The sequence below is a fragment of the Sminthopsis crassicaudata genome, chromosome 2 (assembly GCF_048593235.1).
Source record: "Sminthopsis crassicaudata isolate SCR6 chromosome 2, ASM4859323v1, whole genome shotgun sequence".
Lineage (NCBI taxonomy): Eukaryota > Metazoa > Chordata > Mammalia > Dasyuromorphia > Dasyuridae > Sminthopsis > Sminthopsis crassicaudata.
The window spans coordinates 409,924,547-409,950,323 of record NC_133618.1 but is presented as its reverse complement, the minus strand read 5'-3'; the positions used below and the strand labels follow the sequence as shown (position 1 = coordinate 409,950,323).

General features: G+C 37.8%; 1 protein-coding gene across 4 annotated transcripts in view; it reads left to right on the top strand.

Moving 5' to 3' along the window:
* CCNJL (cyclin J like) overlaps nucleotides 1-25,777 on the top strand; it is a 49,123-nt gene that overhangs the window by 6,380 nt on the left and 16,966 nt on the right. For all 4 annotated transcript variants that reach the window (XM_074291973.1, XM_074291970.1, XM_074291972.1 and 1 more), the window contains exon 3: nucleotides 22,083-22,293. In XM_074291973.1, the coding sequence (XP_074148074.1) occupies nucleotides 22,083-22,293 (211 nt within the window). The remainder of the gene's footprint in view (nucleotides 1-22,082; nucleotides 22,294-25,777) is intronic.

Below are 25,777 nucleotides of genomic sequence, written 5' to 3'. Positions count from 1 at the left end.
AAGCCACTCTCAATGTGGCTTCTGACCTTTCCAGACTTAGTGCACATGCTTCCCCTTAGTCACTGTATCATCTGAATTTGCTTTATGATTCTAACTGTATTCCATCTTTGACTTCCAGACAGCCTTCTATCCCTTCAGATCACTCCCTCCTTAATTTTTTGTTTTTTTAGAATCTTAGCTTTCTAACAGGCTCAACTCAGGTGCTACCTCAAAAACATGAAATTCCCCCTGGGAATGAAGGTTCTTCCCCTTCTCAAATTAACTTGCACATAATAATAATACTAATAATAACTAGCATTTATATAGTGCTTATGTTCTTATACCTTCTGGGAATGAGAATTCTTCCCCTTCTCAAATTAACTTGGTAATAATAACAATAATAGTAATAATAATTGCTAGCAATTATATAATACCTACTATGTTCTGATTCCCCCTGGAAGTGAGGGTTCTTTCCTTCTCAAATTAGCTTGCATGTAATAATAGTAATAATAACTAGCATTTATATAGCACCTACTAAATTACAGCACTTTACTGAAGGCTTTAGAAACATTATGTAATGTTACATGCCTCCAAGTAGAATGTAAGTATGCTTCTCAAGGGAAGGAGCTGTTTTCTTGTTTTAACTTTTTATCTCTATCACCTAGCATGTAGTAACTGCTTGATAAATACTTGTTGGACTGAATTGGTATAGTTGGTAGAGTACTGTTTCAATTGGAAAACCTGTGTTAAAAATCCTAGGTCAGACTGCTATGTAAACTCCCCAGTAATCTCAGTAAATCTCAGTTTTTCCACTTGTAAAATGAGCATATTTGGATTGTCTGTCTCATTGGGTTCTTGGGGAGAAAGCACTTTACACAATTTAAAGTGTTTGAATAATTAATTCAAAATCTTTGGGTGGTTGACTTTTGTCTCTTGGATAAAATTTAAGTTCTTTACTTCTTTCAAGGTTTCTTGAACTGAGTCTATGAACTTTTTTTTTCAAATAATTAATTTTTAAAAGCAATTTCCCCCCCCCCCCAGTTATCAAGTTTTTTTTGTTTTTTTTTAAACCCCCTCCACCCACTGCAAAAGAAAGAACCTTTCTGTCATATAAGAATACTTAAACAAAACAAGTTCTACATTGGCCAAATCCAAAAGGATGTTTCTCATTTTGCACATTAGTCTCTGTCTAACACATAGTAGATGCTTAATAAATGTTGATTGATTGAGGTGGACAGTGTAATTCATCAGTCCTCTGAAATAATGCTAGATCACGGTATTCATAAGAGTTATAAATCTTTCTGGGTTGTTAGTTTTTATAATATTGATGTTATAGTTTAAATTGTTTTCCTGATTCTGCTTACTTCACTTAGCATCAGTTTATACAGGGTTTCCCAATTCTCTCAAGAACAGTCATTTTTCTTATAGCAGCATAGTATTCTATTATATTAATATTGTTTAGCCATTTCCCAATTCATGGGTACCTCCAATTCTTTGCCACCATTAAAAGAGCTCTTATAAAATTTTTGTACATCATTCTATCTTTTTCTTGTTTCCTTGATCTCTCTCGGGGTACTGCCTACTAGAAGCACTAACAGGTTAAAGAGCATGCAGAGATTACAAACTTTTGGGACATAGTCCAAATTGTTTTCTGGAATGTTTGATCCAGTTCACAGTTGTGATAGCAGGGCATCATTGTGCCCAAAGTAAATTTGTCATTGACTTTTTTAATCAACTTTGCCAAACTGAAACTGGTAGAATCCCCCAGAGTTGCTTTGGTTTGCATTTCTCTAATTATTAATAATTTGAAGCATTTTTTAAAATAAGATTATGAATAGCTTGGATTTCTTTCCTTGAGAACTGCCTATTCATATCCTTTGACTAGGCAGTGAGTCTTATTGTTAGAAATTTGAATCAGTTTCTGTTTATTTTAAATTAGGACTTCTATGGAAAGAAACTTACTGCAGATATTTTCTCTTACATTCCCTTCTCAGTTGTATTTGTACAAACCTTTTAAATTTTATGTTATTAGACTTGTCCATTTCATCTTCTCTAATCCTCTACTCCTTGTTTGGTCATAAAGTCTTCCCCTATTCACAAATCATAAAAGGTAATTTCTTTCTTATTCCTCTAATTTGCTTATGATATGTCCTTACTTAGGTTATAGATCTATTGGAGTTTTTCTTGGTATATAAAGTGTGAGATATTGGTCAAAATCTAATTTCTTTTATACTATTTTCTAGTTTTCCCAGAAAATTTTGTTAGTTAAATGGGCCTTATGTAGCCCATTTAAAATTTTTTTTGATAATTGTATTTCAGCATAATTTCCTTTGTCATTCTATGTGTTTAAAAACATTCTGAAAATGGAACATTACCAGATTACCAGGAAGATCCATGACACAAAAAAGCTAACCATCCAGCTTTTACTTCTTTCTATTCCTGACAAACTGGACTGCTTTCTCACCCCTAACCGTGCCACCATCTCCTGTCCCCATGGCTTTACTTGTGCCCCCTGACCACCGTGTTAACCCTCTTTTCCTAAAGTCATTCTCCCAGAATTGAATCTTCCTCCTTCAAATTTCTCAGTAGTTTGCCCAACTTTCAAGTTCTTTCATTTTTGTCCCTCTTATACCTGTATCAATATCTGATAGTCATCTCCCAGTTAGGCTATTATCTTCTTAAGGGCTAACACATATCTATCGTGACTTAACCTATACATTTCAAAGGATCTAGAGTTCAGATTCATCAGAGGTCATCCAGCCCATCCCCTCATTCTATAGATAAGAAAGCTAGATATTTCATGAATGTTTGAAACTGGGTGGTGAAAAGATTGTCTGATTTGCAGTCAGGAAATCTGAACTTGAACTCTGTTTCTGCTCTTCAATGCCTTTGTGACCTTGAACAAGTCACAATCCCCCGAGCCTCAGTTTTTACATACATAAAATTTAGAAGGTTGGAATTGGATGACCTTTGAAATTATCCATGCCTTTTGTGTTTGCAATTTAGTTAAATATATAACTAGTAGGAATAGTTAGCATTTCAGTTCCACTTAACAGAAACAGTTTAAACACTTAAAGTAGCGATTTAAAATTCTTTGAGTTCAAAGGACAATAAGGTCATTTTGGCCTATAGTAGGTTAGGACTAGTTGAAATGCTATATCTGTTCTCTCTAGATTGATTGGCTAGTCTGAGGAAAAGGTTGGAAAGAAACTTCCCAGGAATGCTTAATGCCCATTTTGTCTTGCTTAGACCTTTAGCAGCAGGTGGTCTCTAAAGAAAGGACTTCAGCCACAAGGCTTGACAGTGGATGACAGGTTAGCCTTGAGTAACCTGGGAATAAAAGCTTGTAATTTGTCACACAGGACTCAATGAATATCTGCTAGGCTGCCAGAAGGAAGTGGTTTTCCCCTTATCAGATATTGCTCTCAGCAGGTGGGTATAATTTTAAAAAATTACTATTAGAGGAGGAGCAGATGTACTAGGCAGGACCGAAGTACAATTTAAGGATATTAAACAAGTAACTGTAAGGGAGAGACACACGTACTAGGGAAATTAAAAAAAACAAACAAACAAAAAAAAAAACTGATTTAGTGGCTTTGATTTCTTTCACTAAACTTTTTAGTAGCTAATGAATAGGATGGTGGATAGACTTGAGTTTTGTCTAATCCTCCGTTTAGGAAATGACCAACTTTCTGAAAAGAATACTTAAGGATCTTTCACTTAGATTTAAGAAATCTTAGCCTAATAAGGGACCTTCAGTTTGGCAAGGTTTTCAGATAATCTTATAAAACCCTATTCAGAGTTCTGTCTTTATGCTGCTGGACATTGCTCTATCCTGGGCCTCTGTAAACCTGTTAGGTGATAACATTCCAAAAACAAGGCTCTGCCTCCTGGGAGCTTCTGACCCAGTGAATTCAGCTCCATAATAGGACTCTGTTCTCATTTTCCCTGAAGTGCTAAGGTAGTTTTATGAAGTAGAACTAATAAAGCTCTTTGTACCTAATCTGATGATTCTGGTACTTCAGGTGAAGGATAGTTAATGTTCTTGTTCTTCCCTTGGTTGGTAGGAAAATTTGTACTTACCTATGCTTTGGCTTCTACTGCTCTTTGAATCAATCTGGAATTAGTTAGCAAAACATTATGTGTTTATAAACCTTAGTTTTGCTTTGGGGAACTAGAAAAAAATTTGAGGCCACACAGTAAGGTAGCAGCAGAACCAGGATCAGAACTTGGGTTCCTAGACTCCTGTTCTAAAGGTTTTGTTTTAATTATCTTTTCCTATTCACCAACTTGATTTTACCTAGAGCTAGTCTTCCTGGTCCAGGCTTGTATTAGATGACCCATCCAAAAAAGTCCCTGAACTATTTTTCCATATATATATATAAAACATTACCTTACCTTCATTACCTTCTATCCCTTCTTAAGATCCCACTCTCAACCAAGATAAACTTTTAGCCCTGCTTTTTATACCTCTGCAAGAACCTGGGAGTAGAAAGTGAATATTACAGTCTTGTCAGTTTAGGTGATAATGCCAAATAACAGACTGCAGAATAGTTATTCCTAAAGCATTATTAAAGCCCAGGTTGAGAATTTTGCAAACAAGCTTATTTCAAAAGCAAATACTCAATCTGTAATGACCTCTCTGCTATTGTTCAGTTAGTTACCGAGAAACAAGTAGATATTATCCTGACTTCTGTATATGAAAAGATCAAGATTATCTGGACCTGGTCAAAACTCCAAGGAGGTTTAATGTAACAAAGCTACTGGGATGGCTGAGGCTGGAGAATCGCTTGATTTCAGGAGTTCTAAGCCTGAGATAGCCAAGCTTATCCTTCCTAAGTCTGAGGTCAAAAGTGGGTGGGGGATGGGAGTGCTATGAGAACAAGACTTGAAGGGAACAGGTCAGAGCTCCCATGCAGTTGGGAGTGAGATTGATGACTAGCTCCCTGTACTTCTCCTTAGAGAGAGAGAAACCCAGTCTTTTAAATGTTTTTGTGATATAAGGGCCAGCATTTATTTAGCGCCTTAAGGTTTGAAATCTCCTTTGATAACTTTGTGATTTATTTGTTATCAGTAGTGTCTTACTCTGTGAGCTTTTAAATTACGGGGTCCTAAATAATGTAAGCTCTTATATGGGTGAGCATGCTGTTCTCACATAGAAAGAGTAAGGGAAAAAAAAGACATTTCTAAACCATTTAACTGGTGTTTTTTCACCCCTCTGTTACAGTGATACAGAACCAGATTCAATGGTCTGGTTTTTGTTTGTTTGTTTGTTTGTTTTTCTGAGGCTGGGCAAGTGACTTGCCCAGGGTCACACAGCTAGGAAGTGTTAAGTGTCTGAGACCAGATTTGAACTTGGGTCCTTCTGATTTCAAGGCTGGTGCTCTATCCACTGTGCCACCTAGCTGCCCCAATGGTCTGTTTGTAAGAGAAGGCTGGATGAATGGTTTGAAGTTCTATATTCACCTCTTAACTCTATTTAGGCCTTTTCATACCAGCAAAAGCCAGAGCCTCTTTTGCTCCCTTGAGTAATTATATGGCTTATTTTGTAGCTGAATCCTTCAAAGACAAAGCTGTCCTTAAAAGCTGATGTCCATGCAGGTGGGTAGGTCACAGGAAGGGTTCTCTATACTACAAAATTTTTCACATTCTTGACAGTGGACAGTACTACTCAGGCCTCTATGTAATCTGAATTTAGGTCATTTCAATAAATACTTCTTGAATATCTACTATGTGCCCAATGGGTTTGGGGAGATTGGGAGTGGGGAACAAGGAGAGAGCTGGTATCAAGGATAAGAGGCAAGAAATTGGTGCATACATTCACACTCTGTTGGAAATCAGGCTAAAACTTAGAGAAAAATACAAGACTTGTTCTAATTATTTATTTATTTCAGTATGTGCTATTTATGGATGTTCTAAAAAAACATACCAAACAGACTTGACTTATCAAGCATAATGTGAGACTTGATAAAATTATAATCCTAGCTCCAAAAATGGAAGCTCTGTAGGCTTATATGAAATAAGTTCAATCCTGAGGGCTTCTCAATAATTCTTCAACTTGGGCTCCCCAACCAGGATTTCTCTCCTGAAAATCAGAATTTGGCCAAGATGTAAGTCTCCAACAAAAAGCAGAGGCCATAAATTCCCATGCAAACAAGATGACTTTTATGTAAGAGAAAAAAAGTACAACCAACTTGCATTACTCATTCCTGCATGGTTAAAATGTCTCCTTTCCCTAATCAATCTCCACTTACCTTGGGATTGAGTCTCTCCCCCTCAAAAAACATATAGGTCCATTCTTCCTCTGACCCCCAACTCTTCAGGAACCTCAGACTCCCTAGAATTAACTAGAGGGTAGTACTTCCCAGATAGGGAAAAATCCTTACTAAAGAATGAGCTTCTTTTCTGCTTGGCTTACATATCAATAAAACTCACTATATAGTAAAGGGCAATTTCCAGTTTGTTTCTCCACATTGCATTTTGCTCCCTGCTGCTTCTTTGTCTCACCTTCTCCTTGCCAGTAACTCGTCCTACCTCTTCTTCCCAGAGAACCTAATCCACAAATGTCTATTTCTGCTGCAACTATATTGCTCCTTGTGCTTTTTCTTATTTCTGGGCAAATGGCTATCCGTTTGCTATCCCTAGGCCTGGAGTCAGGAAAACCAGGGTTCAAATCCAGCCTCAGCTGTTTCTAAGTTGCCTGTGCCTGGACAAGTTACTTAACTTTATATGCCTCAGTTTCCTCCTCTGTAAAATAGGGATCATGATAGCACTTACCTCCCAGGGTAGTTATGAAGATCAAATGAGATAATTGTACAGCCCTTAGCACAGGGCCTGGACCATAGAAGGTGCCTTATGTCTTCATTGATCTGCTGTGGCTCCCAGAATGCCTTTATTTCTTATGCTTTTGAGTCAGGATGCCTGGGATCTAATATGACACATTAGATTTTTGTCACTTTGTCCTCTATGCTTAATTTTCCATGTCTGTTTAAATGGGGATATTTCTGAAGGATGTACATATTAGCAAACTTTTTAATTTCCTGTGGATATAATACTGTACTAAGGGCTTCTGACGTCACAAAGAAGCAGCAGAAGACCTGGGCCTCTAGTGGTCTTTACCCTTTTAATTCAGGGTTTTATGGCAAGGACCCCTTTGACATTCAAGTAAAGCCTTATGGACCCAGACCTTTCTCAGCATAAAGATTTTTAATTCATAACAAAAAACATAGGGAATACATACACACACACACAATTTGTGGAATTGAAACAAAAAATCCCTCTGATCTAAATGGAGAGAAGACATTACTGGGATCAATATAAAGGTGCCTGATAGTAGAGTATAATCTGTTTTATGAAAATGTAGAAGGTAAAAAGCATAGATGGTCATAGATGGTCACAGTTTTTTCCATTTTCTGTTCTTTGTTATATTGAAATGTTCCTGTTTCTTGATTATTGAAAAGTTGATGTTTGTCGGTGTTTAATAATGAAACAAATTTTAATTTTAGAATAATATAGAAGGAATTCTGTGATACTAGTTCACTAAGCACTTCTGAATTTACATTATTAAAGTCAGCCCCTTGAGGGCTTCTCTCTATAAAGCTTTAGATACAAACTTGACATCAGAATTGTTACAATTATACTTAACATTTATATATAATGTTTAAACATTTGGAAGCCACTTGTTTTGATCCTCTTGACAGTTCTAAGAGACTAAATACTATAGGTTTTATTCACATTTTGCAGATGGGGAAACTGGTTAAGCAAATTAGTTACTATTAGAGGCAAAATTCAAATCCATGTCTCCATTTCAAGTCCAGTATTTGTTTTCACTGTGCTTTTTTTATTGGTCTTAATGAGATTGCTGAAAAGAAAAATAATTCACCTTTCATAGTGATTTTTTTTTTATAGCTTACAAAATGCTTTCCCTTACAACAATCTTGTGAATTAGGTAGTGTGAATAGCCTCATTTTATTTGTGAGGCAATAGTATGAGGAACTACATGACTTACCCAAAGTCCTATAGTTAGGCAGAATTGGGGTTAGGACAAGTTCCCAGACTCCAAATTTAAAGCTCTTTTCACTAAAGCAGTTTTTAGGGACAGTTCCCCAAGGATCTGGAAATATACTTAATTTCTGCCTTTGGGAGAACATCCAGAGGAAAAGAATTTAATATCCCTGCTAGGACTAACAAGCATAACTTGGCTTGGTTCCAAACATTAGGTTTCTTATGCAAGGAAATAGAGAGACACTTCCTGAAAAAGAGTAAACAGAGGTCTTGTTGCTTGTTTCCTATGATTTGGGCCATTTACTATTGGTTAGAATACAGGCCTGAGGAGGCTTGAGATCATAGTTCTGGACTTTCACACAGTCTCAGTCTGTGGCCAGAGATGACCCTCAGCCTTATTAGCAGTTTCTCAGATGTCATTGGTCATATGAGAATAGAATTAAGATGAGCCCCTTTGTCATTAAAGCTAGAAGAAGAGAGAGGAATGGATGGAATTGAGAGGAAGTAACTCAGTATGTCTATAGTATTGGATTAGAGAGATATGGATGTTCAAAGAGGTCTACCATCTCTTGTGTGAGAGCTTGCTGAACCATTTTCAGGGTTACTCGTCCTGGCACTCAGCTCTTACCTGCAGCTCCAAGAAGCCGAACGAACTCTCATGCGTAGTGGCTCCCCAGTAAACTGTTGTAGCACATCGGGTTACCAACAGGCCCCAAATCCAAAAGTGAATTAGAGGGTGAGAACACCAAGAAGACTTTCACTGATGGAATGGGAACACTGTCATTAAACACTAAGTACTCCCAGGGTGATCCATTTTGTCCTGGATGACTGGCTGAGAAAGGTGCAACTCATGACTTTGTGCTACTCTACCTCCCTTAAATACAATGACATTGTATTTGAGCAAGTCAAGATATCACTCTGAGATGTCACTGATCTTACAATAATAAGGGTCTTATGATGTCTGTAATCTTATGGATTCTGTGATACTAGTTCACAAAGCACTTTTGAGTTTTTATATTATAAAAAAGTCAGCCCCTTGAGGGCAAGCATTATTTTTTGGGAGGTGGGGGATTTATATTCCTCATATATGACACATGATAGGTGATTTTTAAATGTGTGTTTAATTGAATATTTGATTTTTTTTTTTAATCTTTTTAACGCTATGAAATATACCAGACTAGTTCTTATCTTCTTTTCACCAATGGAGAAATAAACATTAGAGGGGAAGTGACTTGTCCTTTCCAAATAGATAGCAAGTGGTGATGAAAAATCAAACCCAAGGCTGACTCCTAGGTCACTTCTCTTGACACTTCTGGTAATACCTTTTCAAAATTGTCCTAATCATTTTTTCTTTTTCTTTTTAAGGGCGCTGGTAGACATAAGAGTTAGGGTAGAAAAAGAAAAGGTGTTATCAAGACAGCTTTTAATTTTTTTTTAAATGTTGGACGAGACTAATGGGAATGCCAGAAAGAAGCCCAAAGGACAGTTTTGAAAACTCCAAGTTGAACTTATTATAGATTTTTAAAAGAAAAACAACCTGTACATAATAAAGATTTGTAATTTCATATGTAATCCTCTTTTTCTGTTCTTTGTGTGCATATATACATATATATATATATATGTGAAGCAGATATATATAGTGTATATATAAAGCAAATGCTTGCTTTATTTGGTGTTGAAATTTTTTTTAAATGTACTTTGTAATGGGGAAATGGTGCTTCGCCAGAGTTATTTCTTTACTAAGAATGAGTCTTCTCCCCCCCCCCTTTCTTTTTTAATAGAATTGTCATGCTAAGTGATGCAAGCCTAGGTGGGGGAGTGGGTACACAATGTACCACAAGCTGTTCTGATGATGACAAGTCAGTTTTTCTTACCTTTAATCTGAAGTTTCCACATTTTGTTGGTCATTGTTGCACATGCCCTTTCTTCACTTCTTGCTACTCTTGTGCAAATGTCAAATGTGACAAAAAAACATGGGGCTGCTTGGGAAGCTTAGTACTTTTTTTATAATAGAGGCTTACATTTTGTGCATGGGCCTTTACCTTTCACAAAGCACTTTAACCTACTTTATCTAAAGCCTCACAATAGCTGTGTGGTTGTAGCAACTACAGGCATTATCACTATAAAGTAGATTATGAGCTTGAGGGAAAAGACTACCTTTTGCAGATCCCAGAGTTTAGCTGTGTGGTACATGAGTGGGCAATTGAAAAATGTTTGAGTGACTGAGAGGATAGGGGACTTGCCTGTGGTTACAGTTAGGCATTGTGAACACAGGTTTTCCTCATCCCAGTGCTCTGTACAGTTTGTCTCTTTTTGGAGAAAGTATTCAGAATGAAGGCCGAAGGATGAAGATGAGAGGTAATTTTTAGGGTTAGAGTAGGCTTCAGTTTAATAGTTTTGATATGTAACTTTAGCACTTACAGCTCCAGCAGAATTATTGGAGAAACCAGGAATGCTGAAGTTCCAGTATGTGACTGATCATTCACTGTGTCCCAATTTAATTCCAAAGTGCAAAGAACCCTGTGTTTTCTTGTGGGGGAGGGGGAAGAATGTGGCTAGAATCGCCTGACTCCTTGGAGTCTGTGGAGATAAAAGCAACTTTATTAAACTAGGAGTCAGAAAATTAGGTTTCCTAAGCGTTAATGTTACTTAGTCTGTCCAGTAAATTCCATAAAGATCAGAACTTTTTGTTTTTGTTTGTTTTCTTTTTTTGTCTTGAAATCCTAGCATAAAGCACAGAGCTTGGCATGGTAGAATTGAATTAAATTTGACCATTAGACGAATCACAGCACCTTTGTGCCTTCATTTTCTTATCTGTTGGTATACGTGATACTCTTGCTCAATCATTGGGATTATGAAGGTCAGATGAACTCATGTCAGGAAAAGCATTTCATAAACTTTCTTTAAACTCTTATATGAAATGTAAAGGGATTTGGGAGAGAATGATTTTCATTCTTTGAAATGTTTGTCCAAAGGAAGAAAGAAGAATGAATTATTAGTGTTGCTCTCTAACCTGATTGACCTTCAGTAATAGAGCCAGTCTTTCACTTCTAAGAAAGGAGAATTGACGGAGGCAGAACATAGGCACTGTTGTGATCTCAGAGGCACCAACCTGTCAGTTATAGCTTTGTGGGTCTCTTGGACCTCTCCATCAATCAGTAAATATTTATCAAGCACCCACTGTGTGCCAGGCAGAGGCAGCAGGATACCTCAGTGGATAAAGTGCTAGTCCTGGAGTCAGGAAGATGAGTACAAATCCAGTCTCAGATGCTTACTAACTTTGATTTTATAAATTACTTAATTTCTGTTTGCCTTAAGTTTTTGGAAAAGGGAATAGCAAACCATTCCAATAAATTTGCCAAAAAAAACCCCATGCCAGTATTGGTGTGCTACGGGTCATGAAGAGTAATAACAAATATTCCAGGCACTGCGGTAAGTGCAAAAATAGGCAAGATCAAGAAGTGCACAGTTTAATAGGGCTTGGAACTCTCAGCCAGCATATGGTGTCTGTGTAGAAATTCTTATGTGAATCAGGCTGGGGAATGAAGCTGATTCTTAATTATTCAGGGCTCCTTGGTAAATCTTCAAGCAAAGACATTAATCATATTATTGGACTGTGAACCAGTTATTCTAGTGAGGATGCCATAGAGTTACTCAGCAGATAAGTGTTGACTTTTATTGAACTTCTTTATTTATTTATTGTATTGAGGCCTTCTGTCAAGTGATAGTGACAGCAAGAACATTTCCCATAGTACTTTTCCAAAATGTTGACCTGATTTCAACCTAATAACTTCTCTATGCTCCTTGGAAGTAAGAAAAAAAGTTTGTGAAAGGGAAAATGAGGGGAGCTTAGTACTTAAGTTCAAAACTAGAAAGAACCAACTTTTCATCCAGCAAGAAGGTCTAAGAATGAGTCCGATAAAGTGGAAAGCAGCCTGACTCCTGAGTCAGAACCTGGGGATGAAGAAATATTTAAGGTCTTTTTACTTTTTTACAACCACTGTTCTCAGTTTTGGAGATACTTCTTACTTTTTAATACACAGAGAAAAGAATTTTGGTTCAGAAAGATACAGGAATGGTGAATGAATCCATAAGGGTTTATAATTAGAGAAGAGGGGAAAATGGAGAATAGACATTCATGACTAGGTCCTTCCTGAAACACTGGTCCACTTAAGAGTAATAGTTATCAATGTGGGGGATTGGGAATGGGGGTGGCTAGGCAGCAAGTTGGTTGGGTTGTTGGGAGGATATAGTTAGACTAGGGAATGAAGAAATCTGACCACTGACACTCATCTTGGATAGATCCTTTCACTTCCCTGCCCCTCAGTTTACTTATGTATAAACAATCATTTAGAAAGCATTTATTAAGGACTTATAAATATAAAATACAAAGAATGAACCAATCCTGGAGGCAGACTTAATTCGAGGCTAAAACTACTCTCAAGGACCTTACTTTCTAAAAGGGAAATGATGTGTATGTGATATAAGAAAGAGAGAATGAGAATAAATACAAATGAATACAAATTAGTTAAATACAAAGTAATCAGGGCACTCTTGTATAAAGAAAGTCCACTTGTAGAAGGAAGGAGATTATTCAAGATGGTCTTTCTGGGGTTTTTTGGGAGGCAATGGGGATAAGTGACTCACCCAGAGTCACACAGCTAGGAAGTGTTAAGTGTCTGAGACCAGATTTTAACTCAGGTCCTCCTCACATCAGGGCTGGTACTCCATCCACCACCTAGCTGCCCCTTAAGATGGTCTCTTAAGATAACTTCTAGCTTTGGTCTGTGATCCTGTAATCTGAGTTCTAGTTTCACCTCAGCCTGTCTTTCCAATGAGCAATGTGACCTTCAGCAAATTAACTTCTTTCCTCATTTAGTCTGAGAGGGATTTAAATCAGTGATGTCAAAATCAAATACAAATGAATCCTTATGGAGGTGCATTGACTTAGAAAATTACAACTTAACATTTTTGCATTTCCTAGTTACTGTCACTTCTGATGCTAGCTGTGTGATCTTGATTGAGTCCCTCTACCTATTAATTGAACTTATTAGTGCATTCTTCTAATAAATGGACTTAAGTAGTACCTGTATTATCTCTTTTGTTTGGTTGTGAGAAAAATCCTCTTTATAATCCTGCATCATTAGTTGTCTAATGGACATCTTGAACTGGTTGAGACAAATTCAACACATCCAAACCAGAACTCATTATTTTTCTCCCCAAGCCTTCCTTTCTTCTGACACACCTTTTTTCTGCAGAAGGTACTATTGTCCATCTTCTCATTCACCCAGTTTACCACCTCTGTGTCAGCATGACTCCTTGTTGCCTCACAACATTTCTCCTGTGTACCCTTCTCACCCCTCACAACCCCTTATTTCTTATCAAGAGTATGGCAATAGCCAACTGACTGCTTCCCTTGTCATCAGTCTCTACTTCTTCCACTCTGCTATCCAAGTGATCTCCTAAAACTCAGGTGTGACCATGCTATAGTTACTACTATCTCTGGAATTAAATAAAAACCTCCTCTGTCCCAGCACCATAGTAAGTCCTCACAACTTGGTTCTTTCCTGCTTTTCCATTCTTCTTATACTTTTACTTTCTTCCATGCATGCTTTAATCTACCTTTTTGTTGGCCTCCTAAATGTTCCTCACACCTGGCCTAATATTTGTGCCTGGGGCTGGCTTTCCCCTATGACTTGAATGACCTGCTCTCACACCTCCTACTTAGTGTCCTGGCTTCCTTCAAAATTCAACTCAAATCTCACCTGCTGGAAGCCTTTGCAAGCTTCTCTCCAACTGCTGATGTTCTCTGAGATTATTCACTGTCTACTCTGTATATATTTTTAATATTCTAACTTACATGGTCTTCTTTAGACTAAGCTTTTTGGGAATAAAGACTTGCTTCTGGCTTTTCTTTATATCCCCATCTACTCTGACCCTTTCATTTTTATACTTGAGGGGAATGAAGTCCCAAGGAATTTGTGAATTGCGGAAGGTCACACAAAAAGAAAATGAAACAGCCAACTCCTGAAACCAAATCCTATTATCTTTCCTTTTATACTGCCTTCTGGTATTTGACATCCATGTTACATATTTATCTCATCTCCACTTTCAAGAGTTTATCTGAAAGAAAAACAAGGTGAAAAGGGTGGATTCTTTAGGCAGCTTGCTGTATTTCTGAGGCTAGAGGAATAAGTCAAAAAATGAAAAAATATTTATTAAGTACTTACTAAGTACAAAGTACCATGCTTTTGATGATACAGTTGAGGATTCATTTTTATTTTCTTTTATCCCTGTCTTTGATTGCATTCCAGTGGGGAAGCTAATGAGGTCCAGGAAAAGGAAATAATATCTGGGAAGTCCCAAAAACTGGGAGCACTGGGACAGTAAATTGATAGGCCCTTTCTTAGTCATTGGTAATTAGTGTTTCTTGCATCAGAGTGTCTAGAGCTAAAGATGGAGGGAAGAAAGAGTATTCTTGTACCTAACCTTGACTGGGAGAAAAAGGGGAATGTGAGACATCCTACCCTTCACTAATATTAGAACATGTAGAGACAACAGATCACACACATGCATGTCCTTGTTCATTTTAGGGCTGAAAGCAGAACTTTTACGTGGGTTGTTAGAATTCCCTTGTCTTCAGCTCCCATTCAAGCATTTAATCCTCTGGATTCTTGGATACAGTAAAGAAGGAAGGAAGGAATTTTGTTTTTTAAAGAGAAAGGCCTATTACAGTGGTCTCATTTTCTACCTCTGAGCCTCAATGTTTCCCTGAGCTGGTTTTTGTGTCACTGCTCATATGGTTCTCTCCTATATTTCTGACTGCTCCTTTTCAGTCTCCTTTGCTGGAATTACAACATGTCCCAAATTGTAAATGTCCCCCAAATGTAAAGCTCAGTTCTGGCACATTCTTATTTGACTATACTTTCTCACTTGATGACTTCTCAAATCCAAGAGCATACAGCCCTTGATTCTCTGCTGAGCTCCTATCCTCTTAAGCTCCTGAGCTCTCTATTGGACATTTCATATTGGAGGCAACATGCCCCCAAAGAACTCATCCTCCCCATCCTTTCTGTCAAGGACAACCCCACTTTCACAACTTTAGATTATAGTTTGGAGGTAGAAGGGAATTGCCTCATTTTATAATGAGGAAACTCAAGCCAAGAGAAAGGGACTTCGAGTCTTCTGAGTTTACATCCAGATCTCTGAACTATATATTGTTCTTCTATCCGAAATAGATGTTGATGTGAAAAGCCTGTCTTCTTTCAAAATCTTCTCTATTCACAAAGCTTTTGCAGCTCATGAGGAAAGCGACTAATTTGTCATCTTCTGGTGGCCTTCTGGAGGTATCTATAGATGCTTTATTTATCAGAAGAGGATACCAGAAGAGAAGAACTGAAAGAAACCAGTATGATCAAAATTTTAGCAATAAATTAGTTAAGTTACGAAGGATAATTACAAAGTTGTGAAAGTGGGGTTTCTTGAGAGGGCAAGGAAAGAAAGGAGAATTTGGAGATTAGAGAAAGAAACAGGATGTGAGTTTTGGACCCATGAGTAAAAATAAGGGGATAGATGCCACAGGTAATTGTTGAGAGAAAAATGATAAGATTTGGCAATTTTGAATAAATGGAGATTAACTAGTGGGGTGAGGCAAAGTAAGGAGTAAAGGATAATTCCAAAGTTTTGAATCTAGGTGACTAGAAGTTTGGTAGTATGAAATGGGGTGAAGGGTATGTCATGCATATATACATACACACACATATAGAGAGATGTTTGCCTTGGCAAGTATTCCTAATTCTTTATTAAAAGATGTAGCAAAAAAAAGGGGGGGAAGAGAATTTGAGAGAATGAGGGGTTTTGAGATGTAGTCAAGAGACAAAGCATCCTCAATTTTATCAGAAAAGTATGTGGCAATGTCCTTAGTTGGAGGTGTGACAGGATGTTGTGAGAAGCTTGAGGTCTGGAACAGCCTTTTGGAGAGAAAGATAGAAAATTGATTAGGAGACCAAAAAAAGCATTGCCTTCATTCTGTGAAGGCCAAGTTGAAGATAAGATAGCATAAATGGCTACAGTCAGCATGATATCTTAACATCCTCCAGCTTCTACTGCCTCCTCTCAAGGTAAAATAGCCCATTTGATTTTAGATAGATCTGATTCTTAGAAAGTTTTTTTCTCAATCAGGCAGAAATCTGTTTCACCTTCTACCCACTGGGACTTATATCCCTGTGTGTCAGACATTAATGATAAAAAGAGTTTTTTTAAAAATTGTGCTTTTATTTTACTGGCAGGGTCAATAGGAATACAGGTAAATATAATACATGAGATGGGAGTAGGAGATAAAAGAGGTATCTAGATCTTATGCTCTAGGAAAATTTGAAGATTAAGAGAAATATTTTGAGTTTGAATAGGAAAAATGTTATAGAAAAAGTGGTATCCAAACCTTAAAGGAAAATAAGAAATTTGAAAAGCAGAAATGAAGAAAGAATGACATTTCATGTATATGGAATACAGCTGTAATTTGCTATTAGTCTAGACTTGAATTCAGAAAGTTCAAAAAGAGTAATATGCAATGAGACCCCACAAATAGATTGTGGTCACAATGCTGAGACTTGGAATGCCAGGCTAATGGCTTTGTGTTGTGGTTTGTTTTGGTTCTTTTTGGTTTGGTTTGGTTTGGGTTTTTTGGCTGAGGCAATTGGGGTTAAGTGACTTGCCCAGGGTCACACAGCTAAGAAGTGTTAAGAGGCCATATTTGAACTCAGGTCCTCCTGACTTCAGGACTGGTGCTCTAATTTGTGTTGTTTTTATCCAGAGAAGTCCTTGACAATTTTTGCTATATGGACATGGCAAGACTATGTCGTTTAGGAAGATTCTTTTGCCAGCTGTGTGAAGGATAGATTAGAAAAAGGAGACATAGAATACTAGTTAGGAGACTATTATAATAAATAGATCTAAGAAGTTATGAGGTCGACCTTAGGACAGTAACTGAGTAGAAAGTTGGGGACAGATTGGAAAATGTGTTGTGAAGGTTTAAAAAAAAAAAAAAAGACAGGGGCAACTAGATGGCACAGTCATAGAGCCCTGAAGTCAGGAGGACCTGAATTCAAATCTGGTCTCGGACACTTAAACACTTCCTAGGCCTGTGACCCTGGGCAAGTCACTTAACCTCAATTGCCTCACAAAAAAAAAAGACAGGATGTGATAATTAAGCATTTCGTAGAAAATGAATAAGGGAAGAATCAAAAATAACTCAAAGATTTTGAATCCCGGGTCACTAAGGAGAGAAATGAAAATGTTACATTCCAGATGGTAGAAATGTTCAGCAGGCCCTTGGATTTACAAGTCAGGAAGAGACAAATTAGAGCTGGATAAATGAATCAGGGAATCATCTTTGTGGGGGAAATGATACCAGGATTCCTAAGGAGGCGAAGAGTAAAGAGAATCTGTCCAAAGATAAATAAAGGAAGTGATTCCTTCTCAGTGAAAAGGAGAGTCTAACTGAGGTCCAGAGATTGTGACTTGTTCAGGATCCATAAAAAATTGAAAAACAGGCATCCTGATACAATATGTGCTCTTTTATGTACTGTACACATCATTTTTATCTAATCATATTTTTTCAAGTTTCCTACCAATATTGGGTTCCAAAATATCTTTCTGTGGAGATAGCTAAATAATTAAACTGAAAATTCCTAGGCTTTGCCATTTGCCTACTATTGTACTTTTAGGACTTCTGGTCTTTCTTTGTTCAGCCTTGTAGGCCTCTAATTTTTTTTTATGTGTGTGTGTTGTCTCCTCCAATTAGAGCGTGAGCACAGACTGGTTTGATTTTATTATTTGTGTCCCTAGAGTTTTAGTAAACTCTTACTTAATAACTTTTTCATTCATCCATTCATTCATTCATTCATTCATTCATATGTAAAACAGTTACTATAGAGAGCCAGATGCAGAAGTTTTCCTGCAGAAGGTGGAAGTTTATTCCTTTCTGAAAATACCTATGACTAAGTTGCCCAGGAACTTTTTAGCTGTAGAAGGGACCATTGAAAATCCAGCTTGTTGGGCAAAGTCATATCCAAAAGATATGGAAGGGGAATAGATAATCTATAAATCTCTGATTGCCCACTCCCTTTCTTAGCCTCCCTCCTACCTTTGACCCTGAGGGCTATGTTTAACTCTTTTGGAGGTCTGCTAGATCACTTTGTTCCTCTCTAGTTTACTAGTTTGCCAGTAGCTGACTGCAATGCCTTTCTAATCCTTGTTATTGCTTTGAGAGCTGACTGGGTTGAGGAGCTGCCTTATTGTCTCTCAAATTCAAGATGCATTGTAAAAAAAAAAAAAAAAAAAAAAAAAAAAAATTGTTTGAATTGAGACAGCCTTCAAGGAAACTTAGTCTAGAAGTCCAGAAGTACTTGAAAGACCCAAACTAGAAAGAATAAAGGCCTCTGTGACATCTTCATATTCTACCTAGGGTCTAGAAACCCAACCCTGCCAAATTGCAGTTCTTAAACTTGAATAAAGTCCAGGAAATTGGTCTTAAAATATTTTGATAAAATGGCACTTCGGTAGATTGGGTTCTTTTGTAATCCTAAGTGTTTTGTTTTATACATTTGAAACTCTCATTCTGAGATGTCCCTAAGCTTGCTTTAACAGACTGAAAGGAGGTCCATGACTATACAAACACTAGACAGTTTATCTGATAGAGCACTGGACCTGGAATCCTGAGTTAACACTTAACTGTGTGACACTGGGCAGGCCACTTAACCCATTTGTTGTCTCACAAAACATAACAAAACAAAACAAAACAAAAAAAAAACCCTTGAGGTTAAAGCCAAGAGGTCAGAGAGTGAACCTATCAATCAAAATTGTGTCGTCTTTTTCTTTTTTCCTTTTTTCTGAAGATTCAGCTGCTTTTCTCTTGGATAAAATGAATGTATAGCCCTTTACAGAAAAAAAAAAAATGGTATTGTGAACACTACATGAATATTGAATCAGAAGACTTGAGCTCCAGCCCCAACATATTATCTATATGACCTTGGTCAGGTCATGTTTTTTCATCTATAAAGTGGGGAGGAAGTATGTAGGACTGATATCCCTTCTAAGTGTTAACATTCTGATTCTGGGTAAACTCTGGTAAAGAAAGCTGAATGTCCCTTAGATTGGAGCATCTCTTTCCTATTGAAAAAGGAATTTCAGAGTTTTTGTAATGGTACCTGTAGATTGGGAATTGAGATGACAACTCTTTATTCAAGATTTAATTAGGATGCTTCAATTTCTACAAACATTGAGTGAGAACAGCACATTGTGCTAACTAGATAAAATAGAAAAGACAAGGACTATTTTGATTTTTGGCTTGTAAATAAAACATGTAGCCTCAGTGCTTAATGCTTAATAAATTTGTCAGATTTACTTGCCACATACATTTAGTCATCTGATTTCATGAAACCTATTCATATTTGTATATGTGTCTTGCTACATAAAGATATGTTCTGTTGTTACTATAAGGGAGACTTTGTATATAGTTTTATTTAATTATCTTTAAACCATTATAATAATGCTTCATTGTCTTGAATTATAGGTAAGAATGGCGGGGTCAGACAGTGTTACTAAATGTATGTACAGAGATCTCTTCCTACCAACACCAAAAATAAGCTTACTTGGGAAGTGAGATGCTGGAGGAAATAAATGATTAGTAGGTAACTCATGTTACCAACCCTTATAAAGTCAATAAATCTGCCAGTATTTATTAAATGATTACCACATTCTAGGCATGCATTGGTGCTTTACAAAGAAAAAAAAAAAAGGCCTGTCTTCCATTGAGAAGGAGGCTGGGAAGTGGGGATGAGGGGTGTGTGTGTGTTTGTATACACTTATACATACATATATATGTGTGTATGTGTATTTTCTTTTTGTATAGACTTATCCTTGCACATACGTGCATACACATACACAGAGTATATGGGGCAGACAATGGATAGAGAGCCGAGCTTGCAATCAATAAGACTCAGTTCTTCCTGACCCCAGGTCTTTCTCTTTATCCACTGTACCACCAAGCTACCCCAGAGGCCCAGAAAAGTTAAATAACTTACCCAACATCATTTAATCAGTAGGTAATAGAATGAATGTTCCAACATAGCTCCTCCAAATCCAGCACTCTATCCACCAACACCAAGCTGTTCCTCTTAAGTACCCACAGAAAGATTGATTTACCTAAGATCACATGGCAGCTAGAACTAAAACTTGGCTCTTCTAATACTCCAAAATCTCTATGTATTTGATTTGTCTGGCACAGTGGCCTGTATAATACAAAATTCTTCCCCTTCTTCATCTTCCCTCCCTTCCTAGGATAGATTTTTACCTCCCTCTCAAAAACTGGATTGTTTTCCCTGAATGCAGATTGATGATGGGAGTGCTGGATTAGACTGTGAGCTCCTTGAAGGCAGATACTGTAGTGATGTGATCCTGTGGGATGGAGGGGGAGATGTTTTACAATTGAAGAAGGCAAAGCAATCTGCCCAGGATTATATAGTCAGTCAGTAGCAAAGAAGTCCAGATCCTTTCACTACAAAATTCAGGCCTACACCCAGATACTCTGAAAGAGGCTTTGGAGGCTCAGGACCTGGGTGTGAGTCCCAGTTCTTCTATTTATCCTCTTGTGTGATTTTGTTAGTAAGGATACTTAACCCTTTTGAGTCTCAGTTCCTTCATCTGTAAAATAAAGTTGTTGTGAGAGGATTCTGGAAAGATGGCTGAGTAGATCAAAAAATTCCAAGCTATCTAGATTTCCCCGACAAACTAGACAAAATATTGTCTCAGGGGAAATGTAGATTTCAAAAAGTAATTTGGGGCAACTGGAGAAGATCCACCTTGAAGATTTGATCAAGTGAAGTGTAAACACCTCCAGGGTAGTTCTGTTTAAACAGCAGGAGATGAATCCAGGGGCTAGCTGGGTTGTGAGATAGACTGGGCCCCAGTCACAGGAATTTTCACTTCCAGCATAGTTTGGGGAGTTGGATGTCTGAATTAGGGAAGATAGAAAGAACCTCTGCTGATAAGGGGCACCAGACCTAGCTTCTGGCCCTGAGTAAAAAGGAACCAGCACACACTAGGTGAGTAGAGAAGCAATGGCTGTGGACACTTGAAGAGAATGGAATGCTTAGTTTTGGTTCCAGGCCAGAAGAGAGAACTGAAAGAAGATCTGAAAGTAGAGGCACCATCCTCCCTACTACTCCAGGACTAGAGATAACACTAACAAATTTATGATTTCAGACAAAATTAAAGCTAAAATAGTATAGTTTTCCCATTTTTCTTTTTAAATTAAATCTATGTCAGCCATATTGATATTGTTTTAGACTATAAAATAACTGGACAATATAAAATTGAAATATTGATGTGATATAGGAAATGATGAGTTGGTTTAGTTAGAAAAATATGGAAAAATTTAGACTTGTGAAAGATGTTATCCCTCTTCGGAGAAACAGGACAAACAAGCATAATATATTAGATAAATGCATATGAATGTGTATATGCATGATTATAGATATGTGTATGTATGTGTGTATATGTATAAGTGTATATTTGTGTGTGTGTGTGTGTGTGTGTGTGTGTGTGATCAGTTCTTAATTGTAGTTTTCTTGGAAAAGGGGGAAAAGGGGGAAAAATAAAGAAAAAGGTGCACAGCAGAGAACGAAAGAAAATCTACAAGAAAGCAAAGACAGACAGCTCTAAACATAATGTGTAGTTTTTATTATATAGGCTTTCTTGAAATTGAAATTATTGCTTTATATTTTGAATTCTCTCTTGTGTTCTGCAATGTACATGACAGTTTTTTCCTTTTCCTATTTTTTGTTTAAAATAAAAAAATAATAAAGATGTTAAAGTAAAAGATCTCTTCCTCTTCCAAAAGTATGACCTGTTGACCCTAAATCAACCTTGATCATTTTACTACCTCCTATTACTTCCTGTAAGAAATTTATTATACTAAGCAAAAATTCATAAAACATTAGCTTGCTAGATGTTCCCCTTGCACAGGCAACAAATTAAGCTTTGGGTACTCTCATTAAATGCCCTAGGATTCTCATCTTCTCCCCTCTTTGTTCCCCTAGGAGCTGAAGCTGCCTGTCTACAAAGCCCAGTCCCCCCTCCTTGAGAGCCGAAGGTATTTTGTTGACTTAGTTTCTGTCCTCAGCAACCACTGCAAAATCTGCCCCACAGCCAGACACCTGGCTGTCTACCTGCTGGACCTCTTCATGGATCGATACAACGTGACTGCAAAGCAGCTGCATATCGTGGCCATAGCCTGTTTTTTGCTAGCAAGTAAGTGGAAACCTTTCTCCTGTTCTCTCCCATTGTCTTTCTCCCTGGGGCTTGGAGGGGGTGGGAGTAGGGGGATGGATCTCTATACTTCCTCTCTTCACCTTACCTCCCTCCCAGGCTTAATCACTGATATTCATGCCCCTTACATGACTTTAATAATATAATTGATTAAAGAGATATCTCAGTCACTTGGGCCCAGAGAATGCTAGTGCTTGAAGTGGGGAGGAACCTTCTTGCTCTCTTCTTAAACATCTTTTTTCCCCCCCTGATCTAGGATAAGCATTACCATGTAACAGAGGCACAGCCCCTGATGGGGTTTATACTTTTCCAACATTGATACTAGAAATATGGGGCATCTTTGAACAGCTGGTCAGCTGGGTGGCACAGTGAATAGAACATTGGGCCTGGAGGCAGAAAACCTGAGTTCAAACCCAGCCTCAAATATGTAGTGTCTGCATGATCCTAGCTAAGTGCATGATCCTGTATGATCCTAGCTAAGTCCCTTAATCCTGTTTGCTACAGTTTCTTCACCTGTCAAATGAACTGGAAAAGGAAATGGAAAAATCACTCCAGTGAAAAACCCAAATGGGATCACAAAGAGTAGGACACAACTGAAATGACTGAAAAAACAAACAAATATACTATAGCTTCTTAAATTTTTACCACTTATGCTCTCATTTCACCTGAGAAATTGGTCCATGACCCTGACTATATAAGTATATAAAATAAGTATACAAATAAGACATTTAATTTTAATAAATCATAATTTCACCACAAACATATTCAGTTATAAGACCCCATAAGACACACACAGCTTAAGAATCTGGGATGCAAGGACAAGAGTCCCTAACACTAGGACACTAGGAAAGTCAATGAGTTCTCTCTCTCTCTCTCTCTCTCTCTCTCTCTCTCTCTCTCTCTCTCTCTCTTTAATTAAAGTTTGTTATTTTTTAAAACATGCATGAACAATTCTTCAACATTAGCCCTTGCAAAACTGTATTCCAGTAGGCTCTTTCTCAAAAGAGATGGGTTCTGCACATCTTGATACCATATCTTTAGTCTTCAGTCTTCTCTTTGTATTTCTCAACCAAAAAGCAGATAACTGTCCTCACACTTTCCCTCCCCCTCCCCATTCATAGAAAGAAGTGAGCCTGGTTTCCTTGGCTGCATCTTAGCCAGTAAAAGTCAGGCTGCACCACCTGGACTGTGCTACAGCTGTCAGTCTGAGCAACTCTTTATCCTTGTTGGGGGCTGCATCAGAATACGTTTCCAGGGGCTGGGACAGAGTTAAGTTTCAGCAGGGCTACATGCGCCTTCCCTCTGAGCATCTGTTTTGTGAAGCTAAGAAGTGGGGGTGGGAAGATACGTTGCTACTGTGACTAAGCAAAGGGGGAAGGGAATTGGAGGAAAGGAGTGGGGGGAGACGCTTCAGATTGAAAGAAAGGCAGGGTATGCATGACTGAGAGCTGGAACCAGCCTGAGGCAGGAGAAATTGACTTTGGGGGGCACCTGCCATATGCTGCCACTGCCCAGGGAAAGAAAAGTTTCCATGACAGCCCCCAAATCCTATTCATCACTTTTCCCTGCTGCTTCCCCAGACTGTCTTGCTCCCACGTGAGTCAGCGGGCTATCAACAAGGACGTTTTGAGCTCAGCTTCTCCTTTATTTTTTCCAAAAAGACACCTTGTTTTTTTCTTTAAGGTACCTCCCATCCCACCAAGGGCTGTTAAATCTTGATCCTTTATGTAAAGGCATCCATTAATCATTCTGGCCACATAAGGTATCTTTTTTTAATCTGTTTTCCCCTATAAAGGGTAAGAAGGAAGTCTTTCAGCATAACAGATTCTCAGGAACTAATAATCCTAAAGAAATTCAGGGGAAAAATTCAGGAATGTTACTAAAGGTGCATCTATTTGCAAAAACAGTTGGTTTGCTTCCCTCTAGATTCTATCCTTGAGTCTCAAGATGGAGGCAATCAATAGAATGAGACTTTTAGACCTACAGGACACTGTGGAGATCTAGTGCATCTTCATTTTATATGTAATAATGAATGGCATCAGAAATTTATATAGCGTTTATATAATGCTTGCAAATAGACATTTGCAGACTTTGTCAGTTAATTCTCACAAGTTATGAATTAGATGATTAATACAAGTAGTTCTATCCCTATTGAACAGGTAAAGAAAGCAGATAAGGAAGTCACTTGCCCATATTACACAGCTAGATAATGGCAAAATTAGGATTATTTCTGAAAAGCATTGTGGGATAATGAATAGAATGAATAGAAAGGTCAGCTAGATTGAGTTCAGTCCCTTTTTCAGACACCAGGTATATTATCTTAGTCAGGTAAGTCACAATCTCTCTGGGCTTCATCCATAAAATGAGAGGATTGATGATCCTTTGTACCTCCTGAGCCTTTCCTAGCTATGTCGTTATTCATTCATTTTAGTCATATCTACTCTCCATGACCCCATTTGGGGTTTTCTCACCAGAGATACTAGAATGATTTTCCATTGCTTTCTCTAGCTCATTTTATAGATGAGGAAACTGAGGCAAACAGGATTAAGTGACTTGCTCAGAGTCACACAGCTATTAAGTTCTGAGGCTGAATTTGAACTCAAGAAAATCTTTCCAGCTCCAGGCCCAGCACTTTATCCACTGTGGCACCTAGTCACTCTCCATAGTTATACCCAACAATTCTGCATTGGGTTTGCAGAAAGTAGACAAGTGCTGTTCCTAGAAATTAGGCAGGGGTTACAAGGCCACCTGACAACAAGGTAAAAATCTAAAACTGAGCTACTCTCATTGGATTCTACATGTAGAACTGGAAGAGATCATAGAGATGATCAGCTGACACTCCCACCCACCAACAGATGGTGGGCTTTTTACAGATGAAGAGCCTGAGGTCCAGAAATAAAGAAATTTACCCACTGTCATGCAACTAATGCAGCATTTGAAGCCAAGTCTTGCTGACTCTATCACATTACTGTAATACTTTAAAATGGTCCTATTTAATCATGATAAATGGAATCCAAGTTGTTTCTTTAGTATGTGGGATTATTTTGCCACATGGAAACAGTAGAAACACGTTCCTGATTTCTAAGCATCTTACATCTGCACAAAATGAAAGGTGGCTTCAATGAACATGGGCAGATGTTCCAGAGGTGGTCAGGTGGAGCACCCTAAAGTGACTTCCCCATTCATCTTTCAGAAAATGATTCTGTCCTTGGAAACTTTGAAAGGTTTTATTCCTTACTTAGTGATGGCTTCACATAGCCTTTTCTCCTTAAATTATGTCTGATAGAAAAAATTCTCTTAAATGCAACTGTTTTCATTTGAGAAACTTTTGGAATCATGGTGATTGTCTCTGTTTGCAAGAAGCTATTAAGATAAATGTGTGTCCTATATCCCCACCCCTATATTCCTCTCCTTGGTCTCATGGCAGTTTTTGCTTTTCTGTTGTGTGTTTGGATAAAGTTCATGG